This window comes from Marmota marmota, unplaced genomic scaffold (assembly GCF_001458135.2).
Source record: "Marmota marmota marmota unplaced genomic scaffold, marMar, whole genome shotgun sequence".
Lineage (NCBI taxonomy): Eukaryota > Metazoa > Chordata > Mammalia > Rodentia > Sciuridae > Marmota > Marmota marmota.
In genome coordinates, this window is record NW_025999968.1 from 63,679,320 (window position 1) to 63,699,184 (window position 19,865).

Genomic DNA, 19,865 nt, shown 5'->3' on the forward strand with positions numbered 1-19,865 from the left:
TCTCTGACTCCCTGAATCCTGCTGTCTCTGACTCCCTGAATCCTGCTGTCTCTGACTCCCTGAATCCTGCTGTCTCTGACTCCCTGAATCCTGCTGTCTCTGACTCCCTGAATCCTGCTGTCTCTGACTCCCTGAATCCTGCTGTCTCTGACTCCCTGAATCCTGCTGTCTCTGACTCCCTGAATCCTGCTGTCTCTGACTCCCTGAATCCTGCTGTCTCTGACTCCCTGAATCCTGCTGTCTCTGACTCCCTGAATCCTGCTGTCTCTGACTCCCTGAATCCTGCTGTCTCTGACTCCCTGAATCCTGCTGTCTCTGACTCCCTGAATCCTGCTGTCTCTGACTCCCTGAATCCTGCTGTCTCTGACTCCCTGAATCCTGCTGTCTCTGACTCCCTGAATCCTGCTGTCTCTGACTCCCTGAATCCTGCTGTCTCTGACTCCCTGAATCCTGCTGTCTCTGACTCCCTGAATCCTGCTGTCTCTGACTCCCTGAATCCTGCTGTCTCTGACTCCCTGAATCCTGCTGTCTCTGACTCCCTGAATCCTGCTGTCTCTGACTCCCTGAATCCTGCTGTCTCTGACTCCCTGAATCCTGCTGTCTCTGACTCCCTGAATCCTGCTGTCTCTGACTCCCTGAATCCTGCTGTCTCTGACTCCCTGAATCCTGCTGTCTCTGACTCCCTGAATCCTGCTGTCTCTGACTCCCTGAATCCTGCTGTCTCTGACTCCCTGAATCCTGCTGTCTCTGACTCCCTGAATCCTGCTGTCTCTGACTCCCTGAATCCTGCTGTCTCTGACTCCCTGAATCCTGCTGTCTCTGACTCCCTGAATCCTGCTGTCTCTGACTCCCTGAATCCTGCTGTCTCTGACTCCCTGAATCCTGCTGTCTCTGACTCCCTGAATCCTGCTGTCTCTGACTCCCTGAATCCTGCTGTCTCTGACTCCCTGAATCCTGCTGTCTCTGACTCCCTGAATCCTGCTGTCTCTGACTCCCTGAATCCTGCTGTCTCTGACTCCCTGAATCCTGCTGTCTCTGACTCCCTGAATCCTGCTGTCTCTGACTCCCTGAATCCTGCTGTCTCTGACTCCCTGAATCCTGCTGTCTCTGACTCCCTGAATCCTGCTGTCTCTGACTCCCTGAATCCTGCTGTCTCTGACTCCCTGAATCCTGCTGTCTCTGACTCCCTGAATCCTGCTGTCTCTGACTCCCTGAATCCTGCTGTCTCTGACTCCCTGAATCCTGCTGTCTCTGACTCCCTGAATCCTGCTGTCTCTGACTCCCTGAATCCTGCTGTCTCTGACTCCCTGAATCCTGCTGTCTCTGACTCCCTGAATCCTGCTGTCTCTGACTCCCTGAATCCTGCTGTCTCTGACTCCCTGAATCCTGCTGTCTCTGACTCCCTGAATCCTGCTGTCTCTGACTCCCTGAATCCTGCTGTCTCTGACTCCCTGAATCCTGCTGTCTCTGACTCCCTGAATCCTGCTGTCTCTGACTCCCTGAATCCTGCTGTCTCTGACTCCCTGAATCCTGCTGTCTCTGACTCCCTGAATCCTGCTGTCTCTGACTCCCTGAATCCTGCTGTCTCTGACTCCCTGAATCCTGCTGTCTCTGACTCCCTGAATCCTGCTGTCTCTGACTCCCTGAATCCTGCTGTCTCTGACTCCCTGAATCCTGCTGTCTCTGACTCCCTGAATCCTGCTGTCTCTGACTCCCTGAATCCTGCTGTCTCTGACTCCCTGAATCCTGCTGTCTCTGACTCCCTGAATCCTGCTGTCTCTGACTCCCTGAATCCTGCTGTCTCTGACTCCCTGAATCCTGCTGTCTCTGACTCCCTGAATCCTGCTGTCTCTGACTCCCTGAATCCTGCTGTCTCTGACTCCCTGAATCCTGCTGTCTCTGACTCCCTGAATCCTGCTGTCTCTGACTCCCTGAATCCTGCTGTCTCTGACTCCCTGAATCCTGCTGTCTCTGACTCCCTGAATCCTGCTGTCTCTGACTCCCTGAATCCTGCTGTCTCTGACTCCCTGAATCCTGCTGTCTCTGACTCCCTGAATCCTGCTGTCTCTGACTCCCTGAATCCTGCTGTCTCTGACTCCCTGAATCCTGCTGTCTCTGACTCCCTGAATCCTGCTGTCTCTGACTCCCTGAATCCTGCTGTCTCTGACTCCCTGAATCCTGCTGTCTCTGACTCCCTGAATCCTGCTGTCTCTGACTCCCTGAATCCTGCTGTCTCTGACTCCCTGAATCCTGCTGTCTCTGACTCCCTGAATCCTGCTGTCTCTGACTCCCTGAATCCTGCTGTCTCTGACTCCCTGAATCCTGCTGTCTCTGACTCCCTGAATCCTGCTGTCTCTGACTCCCTGAATCCTGCTGTCTCTGACTCCCTGAATCCTGCTGTCTCTGACTCCCTGAATCCTGCTGTCTCTGACTCCCTGAATCCTGCTGTCTCTGACTCCCTGAATCCTGCTGTCTCTGACTCCCTGAATCCTGCTGTCTCTGACTCCCTGAATCCTGCTGTCTCTGACTCCCTGAATCCTGCTGTCTCTGACTCCCTGAATCCTGCTGTCTCTGACTCCCTGAATCCTGCTGTCTCTGACTCCCTGAATCCTGCTGTCTCTGACTCCCTGAATCCTGCTGTCTCTGACTCCCTGAATCCTGCTGTCTCTGACTCCCTGAATCCTGCTGTCTCTGACTCCCTGAATCCTGCTGTCTCTGACTCCCTGAATCCTGCTGTCTCTGACTCCCTGAATCCTGCTGTCTCTGACTCCCTGAATCCTGCTGTCTCTGACTCCCTGAATCCTGCTGTCTCTGACTCCCTGAATCCTGCTGTCTCTGACTCCCTGAATCCTGCTGTCTCTGACTCCCTGAATCCTGCTGTCTCTGACTCCCTGAATCCTGCTGTCTCTGACTCCCTGAATCCTGCTGTCTCTGACTCCCTGAATCCTGCTGTCTCTGACTCCCTGAATCCTGCTGTCTCTGACTCCCTGAATCCTGCTGTCTCTGACTCCCTGAATCCTGCTGTCTCTGACTCCCTGAATCCTGCTGTCTCTGACTCCCTGAATCCTGCTGTCTCTGACTCCCTGAATCCTGCTGTCTCTGACTCCCTGAATCCTGCTGTCTCTGACTCCCTGAATCCTGCTGTCTCTGACTCCCTGAATCCTGCTGTCTCTGACTCCCTGAATCCTGCTGTCTCTGACTCCCTGAATCCTGCTGTCTCTGACTCCCTGAATCCTGCTGTCTCTGACTCCCTGAATCCTGCTGTCTCTGACTCCCTGAATCCTGCTGTCTCTGACTCCCTGAATCCTGCTGTCTCTGACTCCCTGAATCCTGCTGTCTCTGACTCCCTGAATCCTGCTGTCTCTGACTCCCTGAATCCTGCTGTCTCTGACTCCCTGAATCCTGCTGTCTCTGACTCCCTGAATCCTGCTGTCTCTGACTCCCTGAATCCTGCTGTCTCTGACTCCCTGAATCCTGCTGTCTCTGACTCCCTGAATCCTGCTGTCTCTGACTCCCTGAATCCTGCTGTCTCTGACTCCCTGAATCCTGCTGTCTCTGACTCCCTGAATCCTGCTGTCTCTGACTCCCTGAATCCTGCTGTCTCTGACTCCCTGAATCCTGCTGTCTCTGACTCCCTGAATCCTGCTGTCTCTGACTCCCTGAATCCTGCTGTCTCTGACTCCCTGAATCCTGCTGTCTCTGACTCCCTGAATCCTGCTGTCTCTGACTCCCTGAATCCTGCTGTCTCTGACTCCCTGAATCCTGCTGTCTCTGACTCCCTGAATCCTGCTGTCTCTGACTCCCTGAATCCTGCTGTCTCTGACTCCCTGAATCCTGCTGTCTCTGACTCCCTGAATCCTGCTGTCTCTGACTCCCTGAATCCTGCTGTCTCTGACTCCCTGAATCCTGCTGTCTCTGACTCCCTGAATCCTGCTGTCTCTGACTCCCTGAATCCTGCTGTCTCTGACTCCCTGAATCCTGCTGTCTCTGACTCCCTGAATCCTGCTGTCTCTGACTCCCTGAATCCTGCTGTCTCTGACTCCCTGAATCCTGCTGTCTCTGACTCCCTGAATCCTGCTGTCTCTGACTCCCTGAATCCTGCTGTCTCTGACTCCCTGAATCCTGCTGTCTCTGACTCCCTGAATCCTGCTGTCTCTGACTCCCTGAATCCTGCTGTCTCTGACTCCCTGAATCCTGCTGTCTCTGACTCCCTGAATCCTGCTGTCTCTGACTCCCTGAATCCTGCTGTCTCTGACTCCCTGAATCCTGCTGTCTCTGACTCCCTGAATCCTGCTGTCTCTGACTCCCTGAATCCTGCTGTCTCTGACTCCCTGAATCCTGCTGTCTCTGACTCCCTGAATCCTGCTGTCTCTGACTCCCTGAATCCTGCTGTCTCTGACTCCCTGAATCCTGCTGTCTCTGACTCCCTGAATCCTGCTGTCTCTGACTCCCTGAATCCTGCTGTCTCTGACTCCCTGAATCCTGCTGTCTCTGACTCCCTGAATCCTGCTGTCTCTGACTCCCTGAATCCTGCTGTCTCTGACTCCCTGAATCCTGCTGTCTCTGACTCCCTGAATCCTGCTGTCTCTGACTCCCTGAATCCTGCTGTCTCTGACTCCCTGAATCCTGCTGTCTCTGACTCCCTGAATCCTGCTGTCTCTGACTCCCTGAATCCTGCTGTCTCTGACTCCCTGAATCCTGCTGTCTCTGACTCCCTGAATCCTGCTGTCTCTGACTCCCTGAATCCTGCTGTCTCTGACTCCCTGAATCCTGCTGTCTCTGACTCCCTGAATCCTGCTGTCTCTGACTCCCTGAATCCTGCTGTCTCTGACTCCCTGAATCCTGCTGTCTCTGACTCCCTGAATCCTGCTGTCTCTGACTCCCTGAATCCTGCTGTCTCTGACTCCCTGAATCCTGCTGTCTCTGACTCCCTGAATCCTGCTGTCTCTGACTCCCTGAATCCTGCTGTCTCTGACTCCCTGAATCCTGCTGTCTCTGACTCCCTGAATCCTGCTGTCTCTGACGCCCTGAATCCTGCTGTCTCTGACTCCCTGAATCCACCATGCTGTTGAGAACCCCACTTGACCTCCTGAGGTCCTCCTGTGGTGACAGGTTCAGGCCACGGGGGTCTGCAGCTGAGCAGGAGTTTGGGGGGGGAGGGGACGGACGGGAGCCCTCAACCCAGCTGGACAGCATGTCAAGACCTAGAGGACCCGACAGACACCGTACCTTCCCCTCCTGCAGGGGCAAGGGAAGGGCTGGGCCCACATTCCCCTCGGACACTGCACCTTCCCCTCCAACCTCCTGCCTCACTGTCATGGGCAGGGGCAGGCTGCCCTCCCCGGCACCTTATCCCTGTGTCCCTGTTGGTTCATGAGGCAATGGACGTCTTTTCCCTTCTCATGTCCTAGGGTGCTGGTGACTTCCTGAGAAGGAGGGTCTAGATTTCATAGTGAAGTCCTCCCTCGAGGCAGGTGGCTCCCTGCCCAGCTTAGGAAGGCTGCACCCAGCCAGACCAACGACGAGGACTGTCACGCTCTGTGCTCAGGCAGACTTGCGCATCTGAAGTCACCTGTCAGGGCTCAGCAGACAGCTGAGGGAGGAGCCCCGGGCTGGTCCCTGGGGCCCCACCATCCAGTGCATGTAGGTCCTCGGGGCCACTTGCTGTCCAATGCAAGGGTCCTGTCCCTGAAGGTCCTGCCACATTGCCCCAGGCACCTGCACTGGCCTGAGCCTCCTGGGACTGGGCACAGCCTCCCAGTCTAGGGACTGTCACCTCAGGACTCGCTGACCATGGGACCCTTCCCCTTCCCCAAACCCAAACACATCACATAGGTTTGGAGTTCAGACTTTATTGAGGCCACAGGTGACCAAGAGTGACAGTCTGTTGGTTCACAAGAGACCAGGACAGGCCTGCCCACACCCTTGTCCTGCTGCTCGCCTCTGCCCATGTTTCCTGACCCCACATGGATGAGCCGTGTGGAACCCTGTCCCCAGGAAGGTGAGGGCTGCTGAAGGCCATGCTGTCCAGGGAGGTCTCCTGCCGTCTCGTGCCCACCAGCGGTCACTCCTGCCGAGCCTCCAGGCTCTCTAGCACCAGTGCAGCCTGGGCCTTGGCTTCCTGCAGGAGGCTGGCAACGCGCCGGCGGACCTGACGGACACAGGCCTGGAACTTACCACCTCCTGCCAGGCAGCCTCTGTTCTGTCCCCACGGCCCGGCCCCCACTGCCACCTTTCCTGCCCTTTCCCTGGCCTGCCACCCTAGGGTGACCGGGGCCATCTGGGCAGCTCCTCCAGGGTCTCAGAGTGAGTGGGAGCCTTGGGGACCACCAGGCCTGCTGACCTTCTGCAGACTCCCACCCTATTCTCCTCACTTCTTCCCATGGCTTCCTAGGTCAAAGCTGTGTCCTCGACACCTGTGGGATAGTGCTCATGTGGCTGACCCTAGACATGCCATGCCGGTGCAGGGTACACCTGAAATACCTCTCTGAGGTTCACAAGAACTGCATCTGCTCAGGGGTGGGGCCTCCTCTGAGGATGAGAACATTCTAGAACTTGTGAGGGGTGTGGCTGCACAACACCACCAATGTGCTAAAGGCCAGATTCTGCACTTTAAAATGGTGAACTGTGTTCCATGAATCGTATCTCAATTATAGTAACAAACTTGTCCTGCCGCTGCCTCGCAGGTGAAGTCCAGGCCAGCTCCAGGGGGCCACGGCTTTTCCCGTCATTTTGCTGCTATGGGGGTCCCCAGCCTGGGAGGCCTGCTGAGAGCAGGTGTGGGTGGTATGGGGGGTGTGGGTGGTATGGGAGGGCATGCCAGTGTCGGGGCTCCTACCCAGCAGCTCCCAGAACTGGCCCCTGGGGAACATTAAAGGGGTGCCAGCTGGCACTGGCCACCCTGTCACCAAACCCCCCCCCCCCAGGAGGGGACAGTGCCATCCCCTGAAGCCTCGTTCACCTGCAGCGGCAAGCAGGAACCACCACCTTTGCCCAGGAGTGGCAACCTGGGGCCAGGCCTGGCAGCAAACCCACCCTTCGCTCACCTGGTCCTTAAACACTTCGTCCTTCACGTCCTTCAGGTTGATGAGCACGTTAAAGTACGCACCAAACACACCCATCTCCAAGGCTTTGGCTGCCACCTGCAGGGCCAGGGAGCGGGGCTGGCTTCAGAGGCCTGGGCAGCCCCTGGAACCTCCCCTCATCCAAGAGGAGCAAACTGCTCCTCCCCAAGTCCGCCTCCCAGGGTCTCCTTGGAGGGTCAGGCTCAGGTCACCTCATACCCCCACCCACAGACAGCAGGCTGCAGAGGTGACCGCCTCAGCCCCGTTTCTGACCTGACAGAGCAGGAGGGAGGCCGTGCTCCCCACCTCAGCAGCCGTCTGCCTCAGGCCCAGCCAGCTCCCAGAGGCTGAGGCCCGTATCTGGAGCCACAGGACCAGACCCTGAAACAGGTCTCTTTCTTGTGGACACCCTGCAAACCCTGGTGTCCAGGCAGCTGTGGGAGGCACAGAGCCCTGGGCCTGACTGTCCTGACAAGTTCCTGACAGGCTAAGCTGCCTGGGGAGTTCCTAGAGGGAGGTGGGGACAGGGGTGCCCCGTGACCACAGCCTGACTTCAGCATGACCTTGAATGAGGTCGCAGAACCCATCGTCCAGCTGGAAGAGAAGCTAAGACCAACATGAGGTCCCTGAGGTCCCTGGGCCTCTACCTGAAGGTCGGACTGGCAGGCCAGGTTCCCACACAGGGCCAGCTCTCGCAGCGCTGGCCACAGCGGTGACACTGTTTCTGCCAGCGCCAGCGGCACAGCGACTGCACCTCTCAGCCCCTCTTGCAGGGCAGCCGTGCGCCTGGAACAGAGGGAACTCTGGTCTGAACCAGGTGAAGGGACCCCCTCTGACCCCACCACCCAGACTCCCACCAGGGCTGGACACACAGCCCCCAAACGGGACCACTGTGCCCTGGATGGGACTGCGCCATCCCCAGACTCCAAGGCCGAGGTCTGGCAGGGCCGCCTGGCCACTGCTCACCTGTCCCTCTCCTCAGGAGTGTTCTTGGGCAGCTTCATGGCCTCCTACCAGGAAAGAAGACCAAATAACCACATGGCAAGTGACCACAGGGGCAGCTGTGTCCTCAGACCATGCTGGAGTCACAGTGAGCCAGGCCCCTGTCCTGGGGCAGCCTGCCAAAGTGCCCCGACTACATCGGTCTCCCACCCGGGGCTGCTGGGTGGCTGGGCCACTGGACGGGGGCGGAGAAATGTTCTTGGAGAACTGCATCTGTTGGGGTCTGTGGTCTACCATCCTAGACAGTGGCTCCTTAGGGGGGGTGTGGGGAGGACGGGCAAGCAGCACTCCTGGGCGCACTCGTTTTTAGAGAAGGACACCAAGGACTCAGGAGGTCCTCTGATTCCTGTTCAGACTCCCCCAAAACATGGGGCTCCACACAGGCAGACGCTCTGCACCCATCTAGACACAAGAACCTCGGGCCAGGCAGAAAGATGAGCACAGAGGTACTCCTACCCAGCACCATCCCACGTCACCACCTGGCCACAGGCCTGGGCTTTATCCTGAGTGCTTGTACGTGTGGTTTGTGACTTCACACGCAGGGCCACGACTGTTCCCCTCTGGGACCCCACCCTGGCCTGGTGAGCCCAGGCTCAGCCCACTGCAGGGCGGTCCTGGGAGGCAGCTGTGGGGAGTGCCGGGCTGGTGCCGGTAGCTCCAGTCCTACCTCCACCCCAGCAGCCGTTACCGCTGAGCCCTTCCACCAGCCCTGGCAAGCAAAGGCAGAGCAAGCCGCTCCGCACGTCTGAGCCCAGGGCACCTGCCTCTCTGAGCCCCTTGCCTGTGGACCCCAGCACTTCTGCACTAAGGCAGAGCCCGACCAGCCACAGGCACTCACAGCCTCGCTGGAGCCTGTGGGCTCGGCCAGCTCAGGTGGCCATGCAGCCACACCCTGCCCCAGGCCGGGGGCGGTTCTGCTTCCTGGCTCACTCTGAGGTGGGTTTGCATGAGGGGTCCACAGCTAGCATCTTGCTCCCTCTGGGAAGCTCTGATGACTCCATGAGATGTTCCTTTTTTTATTTTTAATCTACCTCCTTGCTGTTCACAGAGAACAGGATCAGCTCAGCTCTGCTCGGGTATAATCAGTATAATCCTGGCCCGGTGGCTCGTGGGCATACCACATGTGCCTTCATGCTGATTTTAGTTTTCCTTTTCGTTGGATTAAATTTGCATTTATGGGCTTTCCCCTCTAGTTGTTTACTAATTATCCATCTTATTTTTACTTCTGATTTCGAAATTTAGGGTTGTCCCTAAATTTCTAAAACTTACATTTAAACTGATATTTCTCTTTAAATATATCTCTTTCTCTCTGCCCCCTCATCTCTCGCTCTCTCTCCCTGTCTCTTTCTGTCTGCCTCTCTCTCTTTCTGTCTCTGTCGCTCTTTTTATCTCTGTCTCTGTGTTTGTCTGTCTCTGTCTGGGCCACTGTCTCTCTCTCATTCCCACTGTCTTCTGTACTACCTGCCCTCTGCCATCTGACCTATTTTGAAATCTCCGATCTCATTTCACGAAGGCTTCGTCTTTCATTTCAGGCCCGAGTGCACTCTGGAATCTCTCGGAGGCTGTTGCCAGTCTTCTTTTTCCTATGGACCTCCTGTGCTGGACTGAACCCAGGTGTGCTGAGTCACAGCCCCAGCCCCTCCCAGCTCTGTTTTTATTATATTTTGAGACAGGATCTCGCTAAGTTGCTCTGGGCCTTGCTAAGTTGCTGAAGTTGGCTTGGGACTTGCCATCCTCCTGCCTCTGCCTCCTGAGTTGGGATGATAGGTGTGGACCACCACATCCAGCTGGGATGTGGCTCTTCGTCAGGGGCCTCTCCCTCCAGATCTGGGCCTGGGGTCTGGGTCCCTCCAGCCCCAGCATCACAGGCCCTGCCTTGGCAGTGCCCACTGCTCCTGCTGGCCTCTGGCCTGCCACAGATCACCCGCCCCCCAGCCCTCAGGCGGGCCCTTAGACTGCGGAGAAGCTGGCTGCTGGTCCCACAGCCTGGAGGACACCGGTCTTCCTGTGGCTCTGGTCTTTGGCCTCCTGTGCTGGGAGCAGCCCTCACCCCCAGCTGCCCACCAGGCAGTCTGCAGGTCCCTGAGCTGGACCAGCAAAGGCCAGGGGTTGGGCTAGGCCCTGCAGGGTCCCCACCCTCACCAGGTAGGTGGCAAAGGCCTGGGCATCCGTGTCCACCAGTGAGGTCAGCTGGGCCAGGGCTGCATGGAAGGGCGGGATCAGGCGCCGCATCACTGCATCGAGGTGCTGAAACTGGCGCCGACCGTAGGTCATCTGGCCCACCATGGAGGCCAGTGCTGCACCCTGGTGAGGACTGAACTGTGATGGAGCTCACAACCCGGGTCAGCCCCAGGCCAGAGCAGAGGGACCCCGTCCTCCTGCAGGGGACCATGGGGTGGTGGGTCAGCCCCAGGCCAGAGCAGAGGGACCCCGTCCTCCTGCAGGGGACTGGCATGGTAGGGACACACTCTGGAGTCCTGGGCGGTGCAGTCCCTCTCTTGAGGGCCATGCTCTTTAGGGTCCCTCTCTTCAGATCTCACTGGTCGCCTCCTCCGTTGGTGCTCACCATGGCTGCAGAGGCCGCTGCCACCGAGCCGCCCCCAGGGGTGGCTGAGCGGGCGCCCACCTCGCGGAGGAAAGCACGCAGGGACATGTCCGACAGGCTCTTCTCCAGCCGGTCCGGGACCAGATACCTGCAGGGTGGACAGCTCAGTGACCGGGCCAGTTCAGGTCTCAGCTCACTCTCACCAGGCTCCCCCCAGCGGCAGAGCAGCCACAGGTGAAGGACAGGGCAGAAGCCTTGGCAGGGTCTCCCTGTCCCCCAGCCCCAGCCCCAGCAGGCACCAGGTCTGGAGGGGAGTGGAGGGCTTGGGCGGGGAGGCTGTTGGAGGTATGGGCAGAACAGGGAAGGGTGGGCAGGCAGGGGGCCAGTAGGTTCAGGGCCAGCACTCACTCAATGACCCTCTCTGAGGGGTTGAAGGGTGCCAGGGAGTCCAGGCCCAGCCGGCTCGCCACCTGGAGAGGGGGCACGTGACCTTAGCCATCACCCTCAGGTCAGGTTGCTCAGGGGCCTGAGGAGGCTCCAGCTCTGGGCAGGCCTGGGACAGCACCCTACTCTGCAGCCCAGGGGAACTGAAGCCAGAGGAAGGGGTCACGCCTGACCACCATGTCCCACAGAGCCACCCACGGGCCCCGAGGGGCCAGCTACAAGCACTCCTCACAACAAGGCTCCGTTCTTGCTACCTGCCTAACGAGGTCTTAAGGTCTGGGACAGGCCCAAGTCCCCTGACCACAGAAGGTGACTGAAAGCGAGTGTCACCTAAATGCACAATAGAATCATAACAATCCTGCCTAAGACTGGAACTCTCACCAGAAGCCATCAGACACTCATGGAGCACTTGGCCAGCCACCATCCCAGCTGTTTGGACAAGCAGAGGGGTCCTGGGGAGGGAGGGGGCACTGGAGGGACACAGCCAGGCCTGAGGCTGGTTCCAGTGTGAACAGAGCCTCCCAAGCCGGAGTCCAGGAGTAGGCTCCTGGCAGGAGACCTCGGGAATTTGGGGTCTCAAAGCCAGGCCAGGGTTCCTAGCCAGCACGTGGCCTCAGCTCACGTGGCCTCAGGTGACGTGGCTCCAGCACTCTGCCGTGGCCCTGGGCGGTCCTGTCCCCGGGCCCCAACTATGGCAAACACCAACCCTCTGGGGGGCTTTACCCCCCCAGGGCCCAGGAGTCTCCAAAGAACCTTCCAATTCCACAGAACCTCCACTCTCGGGCGGACGCAGGACGCACAGGAAGACGTGAACACCGTCAGAGGGCGGAGAGAACCCTGCACAAGGCCAGACCTGTGGGGGACCAGACCCCTCGAGCCTCGGGGCCCCTAGCTGGCCTTCTGTTACCTGCCCTCCATCATGCCCTCCTGTCGTCCTGCATCGCCTTGCTGCAGGCACAGCAGGGGTGGCCGTCCTGGAGGGAGGCCTTCTAACCTGTGAGCCACAGAGCCTTTCCTTCTGTTCGTTATTCTTGTCGGGTCTTGTGGTCCCAGTGATGAGAAAGCTCACTAAAGCACACAGCATTTACCACAGGGACAGCTAGGGAGAGGGACACCGCCTGGACCTCCCAGCTGAAGCTGGCAGCAGGCCCAGTGGACGGGCCTCCCACTGCTCCTGGAGCCTCTCCTACCAGACGGGTGGCCACCCTGTGACAAGCAGCCTCAGACCAGGCCAGGAGAGACTCCCACAACACAACTCTCCCTGTTTGTAGAGCATGTCCAGGCCAGTGAAGGTCCAGGAGGACCAGAACTGGCCGGGCAGACGGCAGGAGAGGCTTAAGAAGCAGAGGTGCCATCTGAAGTGACCCCAGGCTGGGAGGCCAGCAGCCAGGGTGGGATGGCACCAACACGATGGTCTGCAGGGGGGAATCCTGGGGCCACGGCAAGAACTCTCCGGAAAGCCCCGCCACCTGCTCACTGCAAGGAGCACGCCTCAGCCAAGGGCTCTGAGAGGCCTCTTGTGAAAGCTGGGTCAGGGTGGACGCTCTGTGCACATGGCTCCACCCAGAGCCAGGCCTGGACCTGGACTGTGATATGAGCACCCCAGAATATCGTCGGGTGGTTGACTGTGGATCGTATTAATCAGCGTGTGTTAGATAAAGACTGTAAGCATCATGTCCATGATGTGACGGAGACTGCAGAACTTAGACAGACTTAAGAGAGTGATGTCAGAGTCTACCCCCAGGCGCACACCCCAGAGTTCACCCAGTTATCGGCGGCAAGCACAACTGAACTAGGACTCAAAACCCCAGCCTTCTGGAGCCCAGTGGGACTAACAGGATCCAGACAGAGACCAAGACCTCCGTTGCTATTGTCCCCTCTGCACCAGACTCCTCCAGTCACAGGGGAGTGCCTGGGACCCTTGGGTGCAAACTCAGCTGGGACTTAGAATCAGATGTGTATCCGAAGTGTGATGAGCATTAATGAAACAGGGTGTAGACACCGCTCCTGACAGACCACAGTGCTCCCCCTGGAGGAAGGCCCAGGAATGGGCAGTTTGGCCCTCCCCCAGAGCCACAGCAGAGAACATGGACAGGTCAGGAGGCTCCACTGCATCGGCAGAACAGCAGGGAGAACGAAGTCCTGCCCTCTGAGCACAAGCTGGGGGTGAAGGGGTGGAGGGGGACTGCAGGGGCTCCACCAGGGGCCCGCTGGGTGGGAGCCCCAGGCATCAGCTCCCTGCCGTCCCTGGTGGCCCGTCCCCACCCCAGCAGGCGACTCACCAGCCTGATCCGTTGCTCCTCCTCCAGGACAAACAGGTTCTCCTTGTCACAGTAGAAGGCAGCCGCGTCCAGCAGAGCCTTCAGAGGCACCAGGCCCACCAGCTGCGAGCCCACCACCGGGAGGCTCAGCTCCTGCTGACCGATACAGGCCGTGTCAGCACCTCGGCCTGGACCAAGGGTGTCTGGGAGCAGCGCCCCCCAGGACACAGCCCCAGGCAGCCCACCTGGGCTTCTCTGCAGGTCTCCTCGAAGACTGTGTGCAGCCCCGTCTCCTCAAAGTCCAGGAGGTTTGTGGACACCTGGGCCAGATTCTTCTCCTCCAGGTACCAGCCAATGCCTTGGACCTTCCTCAGACGCCCTGGCTGCAAAGGAACCACGTTTCCCAGCCTGCGAGAGAAGCTCCCTCCCAGGTCCCTGCCCAGCTCCCCTGCACGGCTGGCCACTTAGCACCAGGGCTCTCCTCACCCCCGCCCTCTCTCACCTGGGGGTCGGCTGGGAAGGGACAGGGAAAGTCCTGCACAGGGAAACTCAGGCCCCAGGGGCCTGGTGCTGTGTGACCACCCCAGGGGGCCCCAAGCTGTGCCCAGACCATCCCTGGAGGCCTGGGGACACTGACTTGAGGACCAGCCAAGGCCCCACAGTCCCCCCATCCTCCCAACCCACCACCTGCCCGGCAGCTGCTCTGCTCCTCAGTCCTCAAGTGACAAGTCCCCATGAGAACACCGTTCTCCCTTTAGCCAGGGCACACAGGAGGACTGGAGGGTCGCTGGCTCTTAGGTCAGCAAGGTGCACAGCTGGGCAGCTGGCCCTGGTAGGATCCGAGCACCTGGGAGGACAGATGGGCCTGAGGTGCCCACTTCCTTCACCAGGTATGTCCTCGTCACCTGTCTGACCCTGGCTTTGCAGGAGTCATGCACAAGCCAACGTGCAGACCTGATGGGGGTGGGCCCTGGGACGTGGGGACGTGCCCCTGGGGCTTCCAAGAACCTGAGGGTTTGTAGGGAGACCTGGGGGGGGACCAGGGCATCTGTGGGGCCGGCACGACAGCTGAACTCTGGGCAGTATGGAAGTGCTGCAGTGTTCTAGCCCTGAGTCCATGGAGAATGACGACTAAAGCAAGGGCTTCTGACCTCAAGCCCACCCCACAGAGCTAGGTGGGTCAGCAGATGGTGCCCCTGCTCACCATCTTTGCCTGCAGCTGACTCGGTGCTGACCACTTCCCCTGGGCCCCAGGCTCCACCGGGTGACCAGGGGACAGGTGGAGGCTACGTGGGAACATGAGAGGGTGGCACGCACAGCTCACCTGGTGCTGTCCTCGACCCTGCTCCCGCAGGTTGAGGGCGATGCGGTGGGCCTGCTCCTTGGTGCTGAGCAGGTTGATGTTGAATGCGATGAGGAACTTCCGTGCACCCGTGACGGTGGCCCCCCAGCTGGGGACAAAGCAGCTGGGGCCGAAGTCAGGCTCCCATTCGGCCTGCTGGAGCTGCAGTACAGCGAACCTGGTTTAGGGCAGGGCTGGGTCCACCCTTCCTGCAGAGGGGAGGGATGGGCCATGCCCTCCCCAGCCCAGCCACAGTGGGCAGCACCTTCTCAGGGAGGGCCTCGTACTCCCCAGCTCGGATGGCCGGCAAGGTTCTGCGGCTGGCTGTCCGTGCTGCCTCACCATAGAGGTACACTGCAAGAGACCCCACCAAGCAGCCTCAGCCAGCGAGGGTCACACTCGTTCCCTGGGCCCTGGCAGGTGGCTCCTGCCACCTCAGTCTGGAACAGCCCTCCCTGGGTTCCAGGCACCCCACTCTGTGCCTCCGAGGATGGACATCATGGCCTCTGAGTGACAGTATGGCCCTGCCCACGGGCTCTGATGCCCTACAAAGGTCATCATTATGCAGCCAGCATGGGGTGTGGCCAGCGCTAAAGGACGCTCATTTTTTTTTTTCAAAATGCATGTCCATTGATGTAACACAAACGAGGGCACCCAGAACAGAGGATGAAGCTCGCACAGCCCCGTGTCACTGGGCAGGGATGGCCTGGCCGGTGTCTGTGTGTAGGATTCCACCCCAAGAGGTCAGTCCCCACTGCTGGGCAGGCACTGGGTGGGGCTTGTGACAGTGCACCCTTCTCCTGGTGGGCTCCCTGCCCCGTCCTCTCTCTGAGGCTTGGAGGTGGATGTATCTCGTGGCCCGCGCTGCCGCATGGGCAAAGGGGCCCCGCCAGGCAGGACGCCCTCGGCAGAACCGGTGCCCAGCAGGACCGGAGCACCCCAGGCTGGCCTGCGCAGTGCTCACTCGGGGCAGTCTTCTGCTCCAGGGCTCAGCATGACAGGACTTGTGATGCCCAGGGCCCCCCCAAGGTCTCACCTGGCACCTTCAGCTCCTCTGCCAGCCGCTGGCCGAAGGCCTGGGCACACAGCACACACTGGTCCATGGTGACGCCCCTCACTGGGATGAAGGGGCAGACATCCAGGGCGCCCATGCGGGGGTGCTCCCCTGCAACGGGGCTGGTGAGGAGTGGGGCTCCCTGGGACCCTCCGGCCCTCTTGACCAACCTGATCAGACCCTGACCATCCTCCAGCTGTCCATGCTGACCTCAGGAAAGTGGCCAGCCCCCTGTGCCCAGACTCGCCTTAGTGACAGCAAATTCTGCCTGGGGTGGCCTAGCAGGGACACAGCCCATCTTCACTGCGAGGGGGGACAAGACCAGATGAAGCAGTAGGAGGGCAGGTGGCACCCTCTGGGATCAGGCTCTCCTCCCACCCAACCAGCCCCGGAACACTCCACAGGTGCCCTGCTTGGCTCCCAGGGCACCCGGCCAAGCAAAATGCCAGCCCAACCCTCCTCCCCGCCGGCCCACTCAGCACACTCCAGCCACTGAGGTGGCCTGCGCGGGATCAGCTCCTCTTTACCCTGAGATGACCCTCTTATCTGTGGCCACCAGGATACCAAAACCCCTCCCTATAGAAAGAGACCCTGGTCTTTCGACCGGCTCCGCTCCTGTGTCCACGGACTTTTGACCCTGCCTACCAGTCATTGTTTGGTTTTCGGGAGGCTGACAGGTCAGTTTCTGCCACGTCTTCTACCCTGGCCTCCCCCCAGGGCCTGCTGAGCCGGGTGCAGATGAGGGAGCTGTCGGTCACCTCAGGACCCTGAATCTAGGGCGGCTGGTGTCCACACCTTCTGGGCCAGCGGGCTCCCAAGGACTGCGTCCACTGGCCCCTCTGTGCCCCTCCCCACCCTCCTGGCCCTGGGAACTCACAGACCCAGCACCACAGTGTGTCCAGGACAACGGGTCCTTCACCGGGTCCTCCGTAAAGTCTGCCCAGTGGCCCTGTTGAACCTATACCCCAGACCGCTACCCTGACCACCTCTGTCCCAGGACGGCTGGGACCAGCACGGGGCTCCACCAGGTGCTCTGAGACACCCTCACCTCGGTGCCTGCTCATGTCAATGAGCCGGGAGGCCGTGCGGGCGGCACTCAGGGCCCCTTCCACCACGCACTCGGGCTTGCCGACAAAGGTGTAGACGGTGCGGTTGGTGGAGAGGCCGGCGTCGACGTCCAGCAGGACACAGCCTGGGGTCTGCGAGATGGCCTGGGAGATGGCCCCGATCACCTGGGAGAGGGCCCAGCCCCAGACTCAGTCCCAGGTGGAGGCTCTGGCAGTGGCTGCACCCTGCCCTGAGTGTGGGGCTGAGAGGTGGCTCGGAGCATTTGGGGGCCCTCCAAAGAGCTGAGCTGCCCCCAGAGGGCCTGCCTGGGGCAACAGGCCATGATGGACAGACCCAGCAGGGAACAGGACCAGGTATCCCCTCAGAAGGAAATGAACTGGGGGCCTGCCCACAACACCCAGAGGGTTGTCCAGGGCACCCAAAGGTGACCAGCAGGCCAAGACCACAGAGGGCAGGGTCCCTAACCCCCGCAGCCTCTCAGTGGAGGGGCATCTGTGGGGGTGCTGATGACAGTGGGGGAGGGGCTCACAAGCCTAGAACCTTCTGAGAAAACTGGGACTCACTGCCCGATCCTGTCCTGCAGTCCTCGGTGGCCTGCCTGACATCTCTGTGCCTCAGGTTCCCATAGGTTGAGGCGTGACAGTGTCCACCTGACAGCTGTGAGGGGCTGTTGCAGGGCCACTCCTGGATGTCCCCTGAGGCCTCAGACAGCTCTCCACACTGGTCTTCAAGGGGCCCCCTCAGAGGGAACCACTGAGGACCCCGGAGACCAAGTGATCTGCCCAATTCCCAGCAGGGGCACCACCAGCTCTGTGTGCCGCCCCCCACCCGCCAGTCAATGGAGTCCCCCACGTCCAGGGCACTGCTAGGACGGGTCCTGAGGAGGCAGCCCGCACCCACAAGGAGCATGCTCCCCTCTTCACCTTCACCCCGAGCCTGCACCAGGGTCATAAGGCCTCACCTCCTGGTCACTCCCCTCTGAGAAGTTGGGGACACACTCCACCAGCTGGGACATGGCTAGCACTTGGTCCAGACACTGCTCTTGAGGGACAGAGAGGAGAGGCACTCAGAGGTGTGGGCCTAGTGCCGCCAGCAGTGCCCTCCCACAGTGGGCTTCTTATTAACCAGCACGTCAGAGGAGGTGGAGCTGGTCCTCGGGCCGCTCCCCAGAGCACCTGACCAGGCCAGTGGGGCACTGAGGACCCTGGAGGCTCTGGTGGGGTAAAGTCCAGGCAGACGTATCAGGCCAGTGTAGCTCAAGTCCCAGCTTGACCCAGGGCCACTTGCTGACCTTCCAGTGGCCCTGTATTGTCCTCTGAGTAGCCTTCCTGGTGACCCCCTATGTGACCTCTGCACTCCACAGAGGTCAGCACGACTCAGATGGGCAACTGGGGTACTTGTCTGTGTGTGTAGAGTGGGTGTGGGTGGTGTGGGTAAATTGTAATGTGTGGGTGGGTGAGTCTATGTGTGAGAGAGTGCACACAAGAGTGTGTGTAAGGGTCCTGGCATACAAGTGTGTGTTAATGTCCTTGCACACACAGATGACAGGCGGAAGGCTTACGCAGGCATGGGTGTGTGTCTGCATGGAGGTTGGGCACAGCATAGGTGTAATATTTACACCAGCACATCTGTGGGTGTGTGGGTGTGTCAGTGTGAGCACAAGTATGGATGTTCTTGTGTGGATGTGCTACCATGCACATGGATGTTAGCGTGAGCAAGTGTATGGGTGAGGGTGGGTGTGGGTGTGTGGGTGTGTGGGTGTGTGTGGATGTTGGTGTGTGAGGATGCGGGTGTGTGGGTATGTATATTGGTGTGTCAGTGTGAATGTTGGTGTATGTGGATAGTGTGTGTAGATGGTGTGTGTGTGTGTGGACATGACATGGGGGTATGTGTGGATGGTATATGTGTGGATGTTGGTGTGAGTTTGGATGTAGGGGGGGTGTAGATGTGGGTGTGTGGGCACGTATATTGGTGTGTCAGTGTAGATGTATGTGTGTGTGGATGGTATGTGTAGATGGTCCCTGTGTGTGGACATGAGTGTGTGTGGATGTAGATGTATATGTGTGGATGTTGATGTGTGTGTGGATGTGTGGATGTGTATGTGGGTGTGTGAGTATGTATATTGGTGTGTCAGTGTGGGTGTGAGTATGGGTGTGTGTGTGTGGGTGTGTGGATGTGGGTGTGTGGAAATTGGTGTGTGGATGTGTGTGGGTGTGGACATGAGTGTGTGTAGATGTAGGTATATGTGTGCGGATGTGGTGTGTAGATGGTGCGGATGTTGGTGTGTGTGGACTCTGGTGTGTCAGTGGCATGGGTGTGTGCGTAGATGGTGTGTGTGGATGTGGGGGTGTGGACGTGGCTGGGCCTGTGCCCTCCCAGGGGCGGGCAGGGAGACAGGCCGGCTGACCACACTGCTGCGCAGCTCCCAGGGCAGGCGGCGGCTCCCAGGGCAGGCAGCTCAGGCCCCGGCTCCCAGCTGCATGTGGCCTCAGGAGTTCTTGCTGACTGCAGAGGTCACTTTCCCTTCCACCAGGGCCCATGGTCCTCTGGCCACCTGGCCACACCTGGCATTGCCATCCTGGCGCCCACATGGCACCTCCTGCTCCGAGGGGCCCTCCAGGGCAGCACCTCACAGCCTTTGTGGCTTTTGTGGTCTGAGGCTTCATCACTCCACGGCAGCACTGGGGTGGCCACGGGGCCTGGACCAGCAGCTGCGTGTGGGCCTTGGGGAACCGACCTCAGGGAGACTGGAGGGAGGGACTGGGAGAGCCCCGAGAGGCCCTCGGAGGCTAGAGGCAAATGGCCCCCTGACCAGGGCTCCACACCTGGAGGCGGGGAAGGGAGAGGGGTCTCCCCACCAGAACCCACACGTTGAAGCACTAACACCGAGGCCTCTGGAGGTCTTTGCATTTGAGATGAGGTCTTCCAAAAGGAGGCCCTGATCCAACATGACCCTGTCCCTACGGGAAGGGACCAGATCACAGCACACAGGGGACAACCTTGAGGACACGGGGGGAGGGTGCAGTGAAGAAGGCCCAGGAAGAACAGCTCCTGGGTGAGCTGTGGTCAGCCCACACTGTGGCTT

The 19,865-nt window shown here is 59.5% G+C and overlaps 1 protein-coding gene across 9 annotated transcripts; it reads right to left on the minus strand.

The window, feature by feature from the left end:
• Window positions 1-5,832: 5,832 nt before the first annotated feature.
• On the minus strand, window positions 5,833-17,896 carry Ftcd (formimidoyltransferase cyclodeaminase). 9 transcript variants are annotated; one of them, XM_015478871.2, is made up of 14 exons: window positions 17,742-17,896; window positions 16,761-16,944; window positions 15,695-15,823; window positions 14,924-15,012; window positions 14,641-14,820; window positions 13,562-13,699; window positions 13,338-13,469; window positions 11,020-11,081; window positions 10,633-10,759; window positions 10,209-10,370; window positions 8,031-8,074; window positions 7,712-7,850; window positions 7,047-7,142; window positions 5,833-6,151 (listed from the first exon to the last, which is right to left on the minus strand). In XM_015478871.2, the coding sequence occupies exons 1-14, from the start codon at window positions 17,793-17,795 to the stop codon at window positions 6,065-6,067; spliced, it is 1,623 nt and encodes a 540-aa protein (XP_015334357.1). In that variant the 5' UTR covers window positions 17,796-17,896; the 3' UTR covers window positions 5,833-6,064. The 9 variants fall into 9 exon arrangements, with proteins under 9 accessions (XP_015334357.1, XP_048659769.1, XP_048659772.1 ...); XM_048803812.1 differs by having other exon boundaries at window positions 7,628-7,850; XM_048803815.1 differs by having other exon boundaries at window positions 13,338-13,472.
• Window positions 17,897-19,865: the final 1,969 nt, after the last annotated feature.

Coding starts and splice junctions, on each gene's coding strand:
- Ftcd (XM_048803811.1), bottom strand. CDS start 17,795: ATGTCCCAGCTGGTGGAGTGTGTCCCCAACTTCTCAGAGGGGAGTGAC. Junction 14,821..14,923: donor ACGAGGCCCTCCCTGAGAAG/GTGCTGCCCACT, acceptor GCTGTACTGCAG/CTCCAGCAGGCCGAATGGGA. Junction 7,143..7,627: donor GTTCTGCGACCTCATTCAAG/GTCATGCTGAAG, acceptor CTGGCCCTGCAG/GTGGCAGCCAAAGCCTTGGA.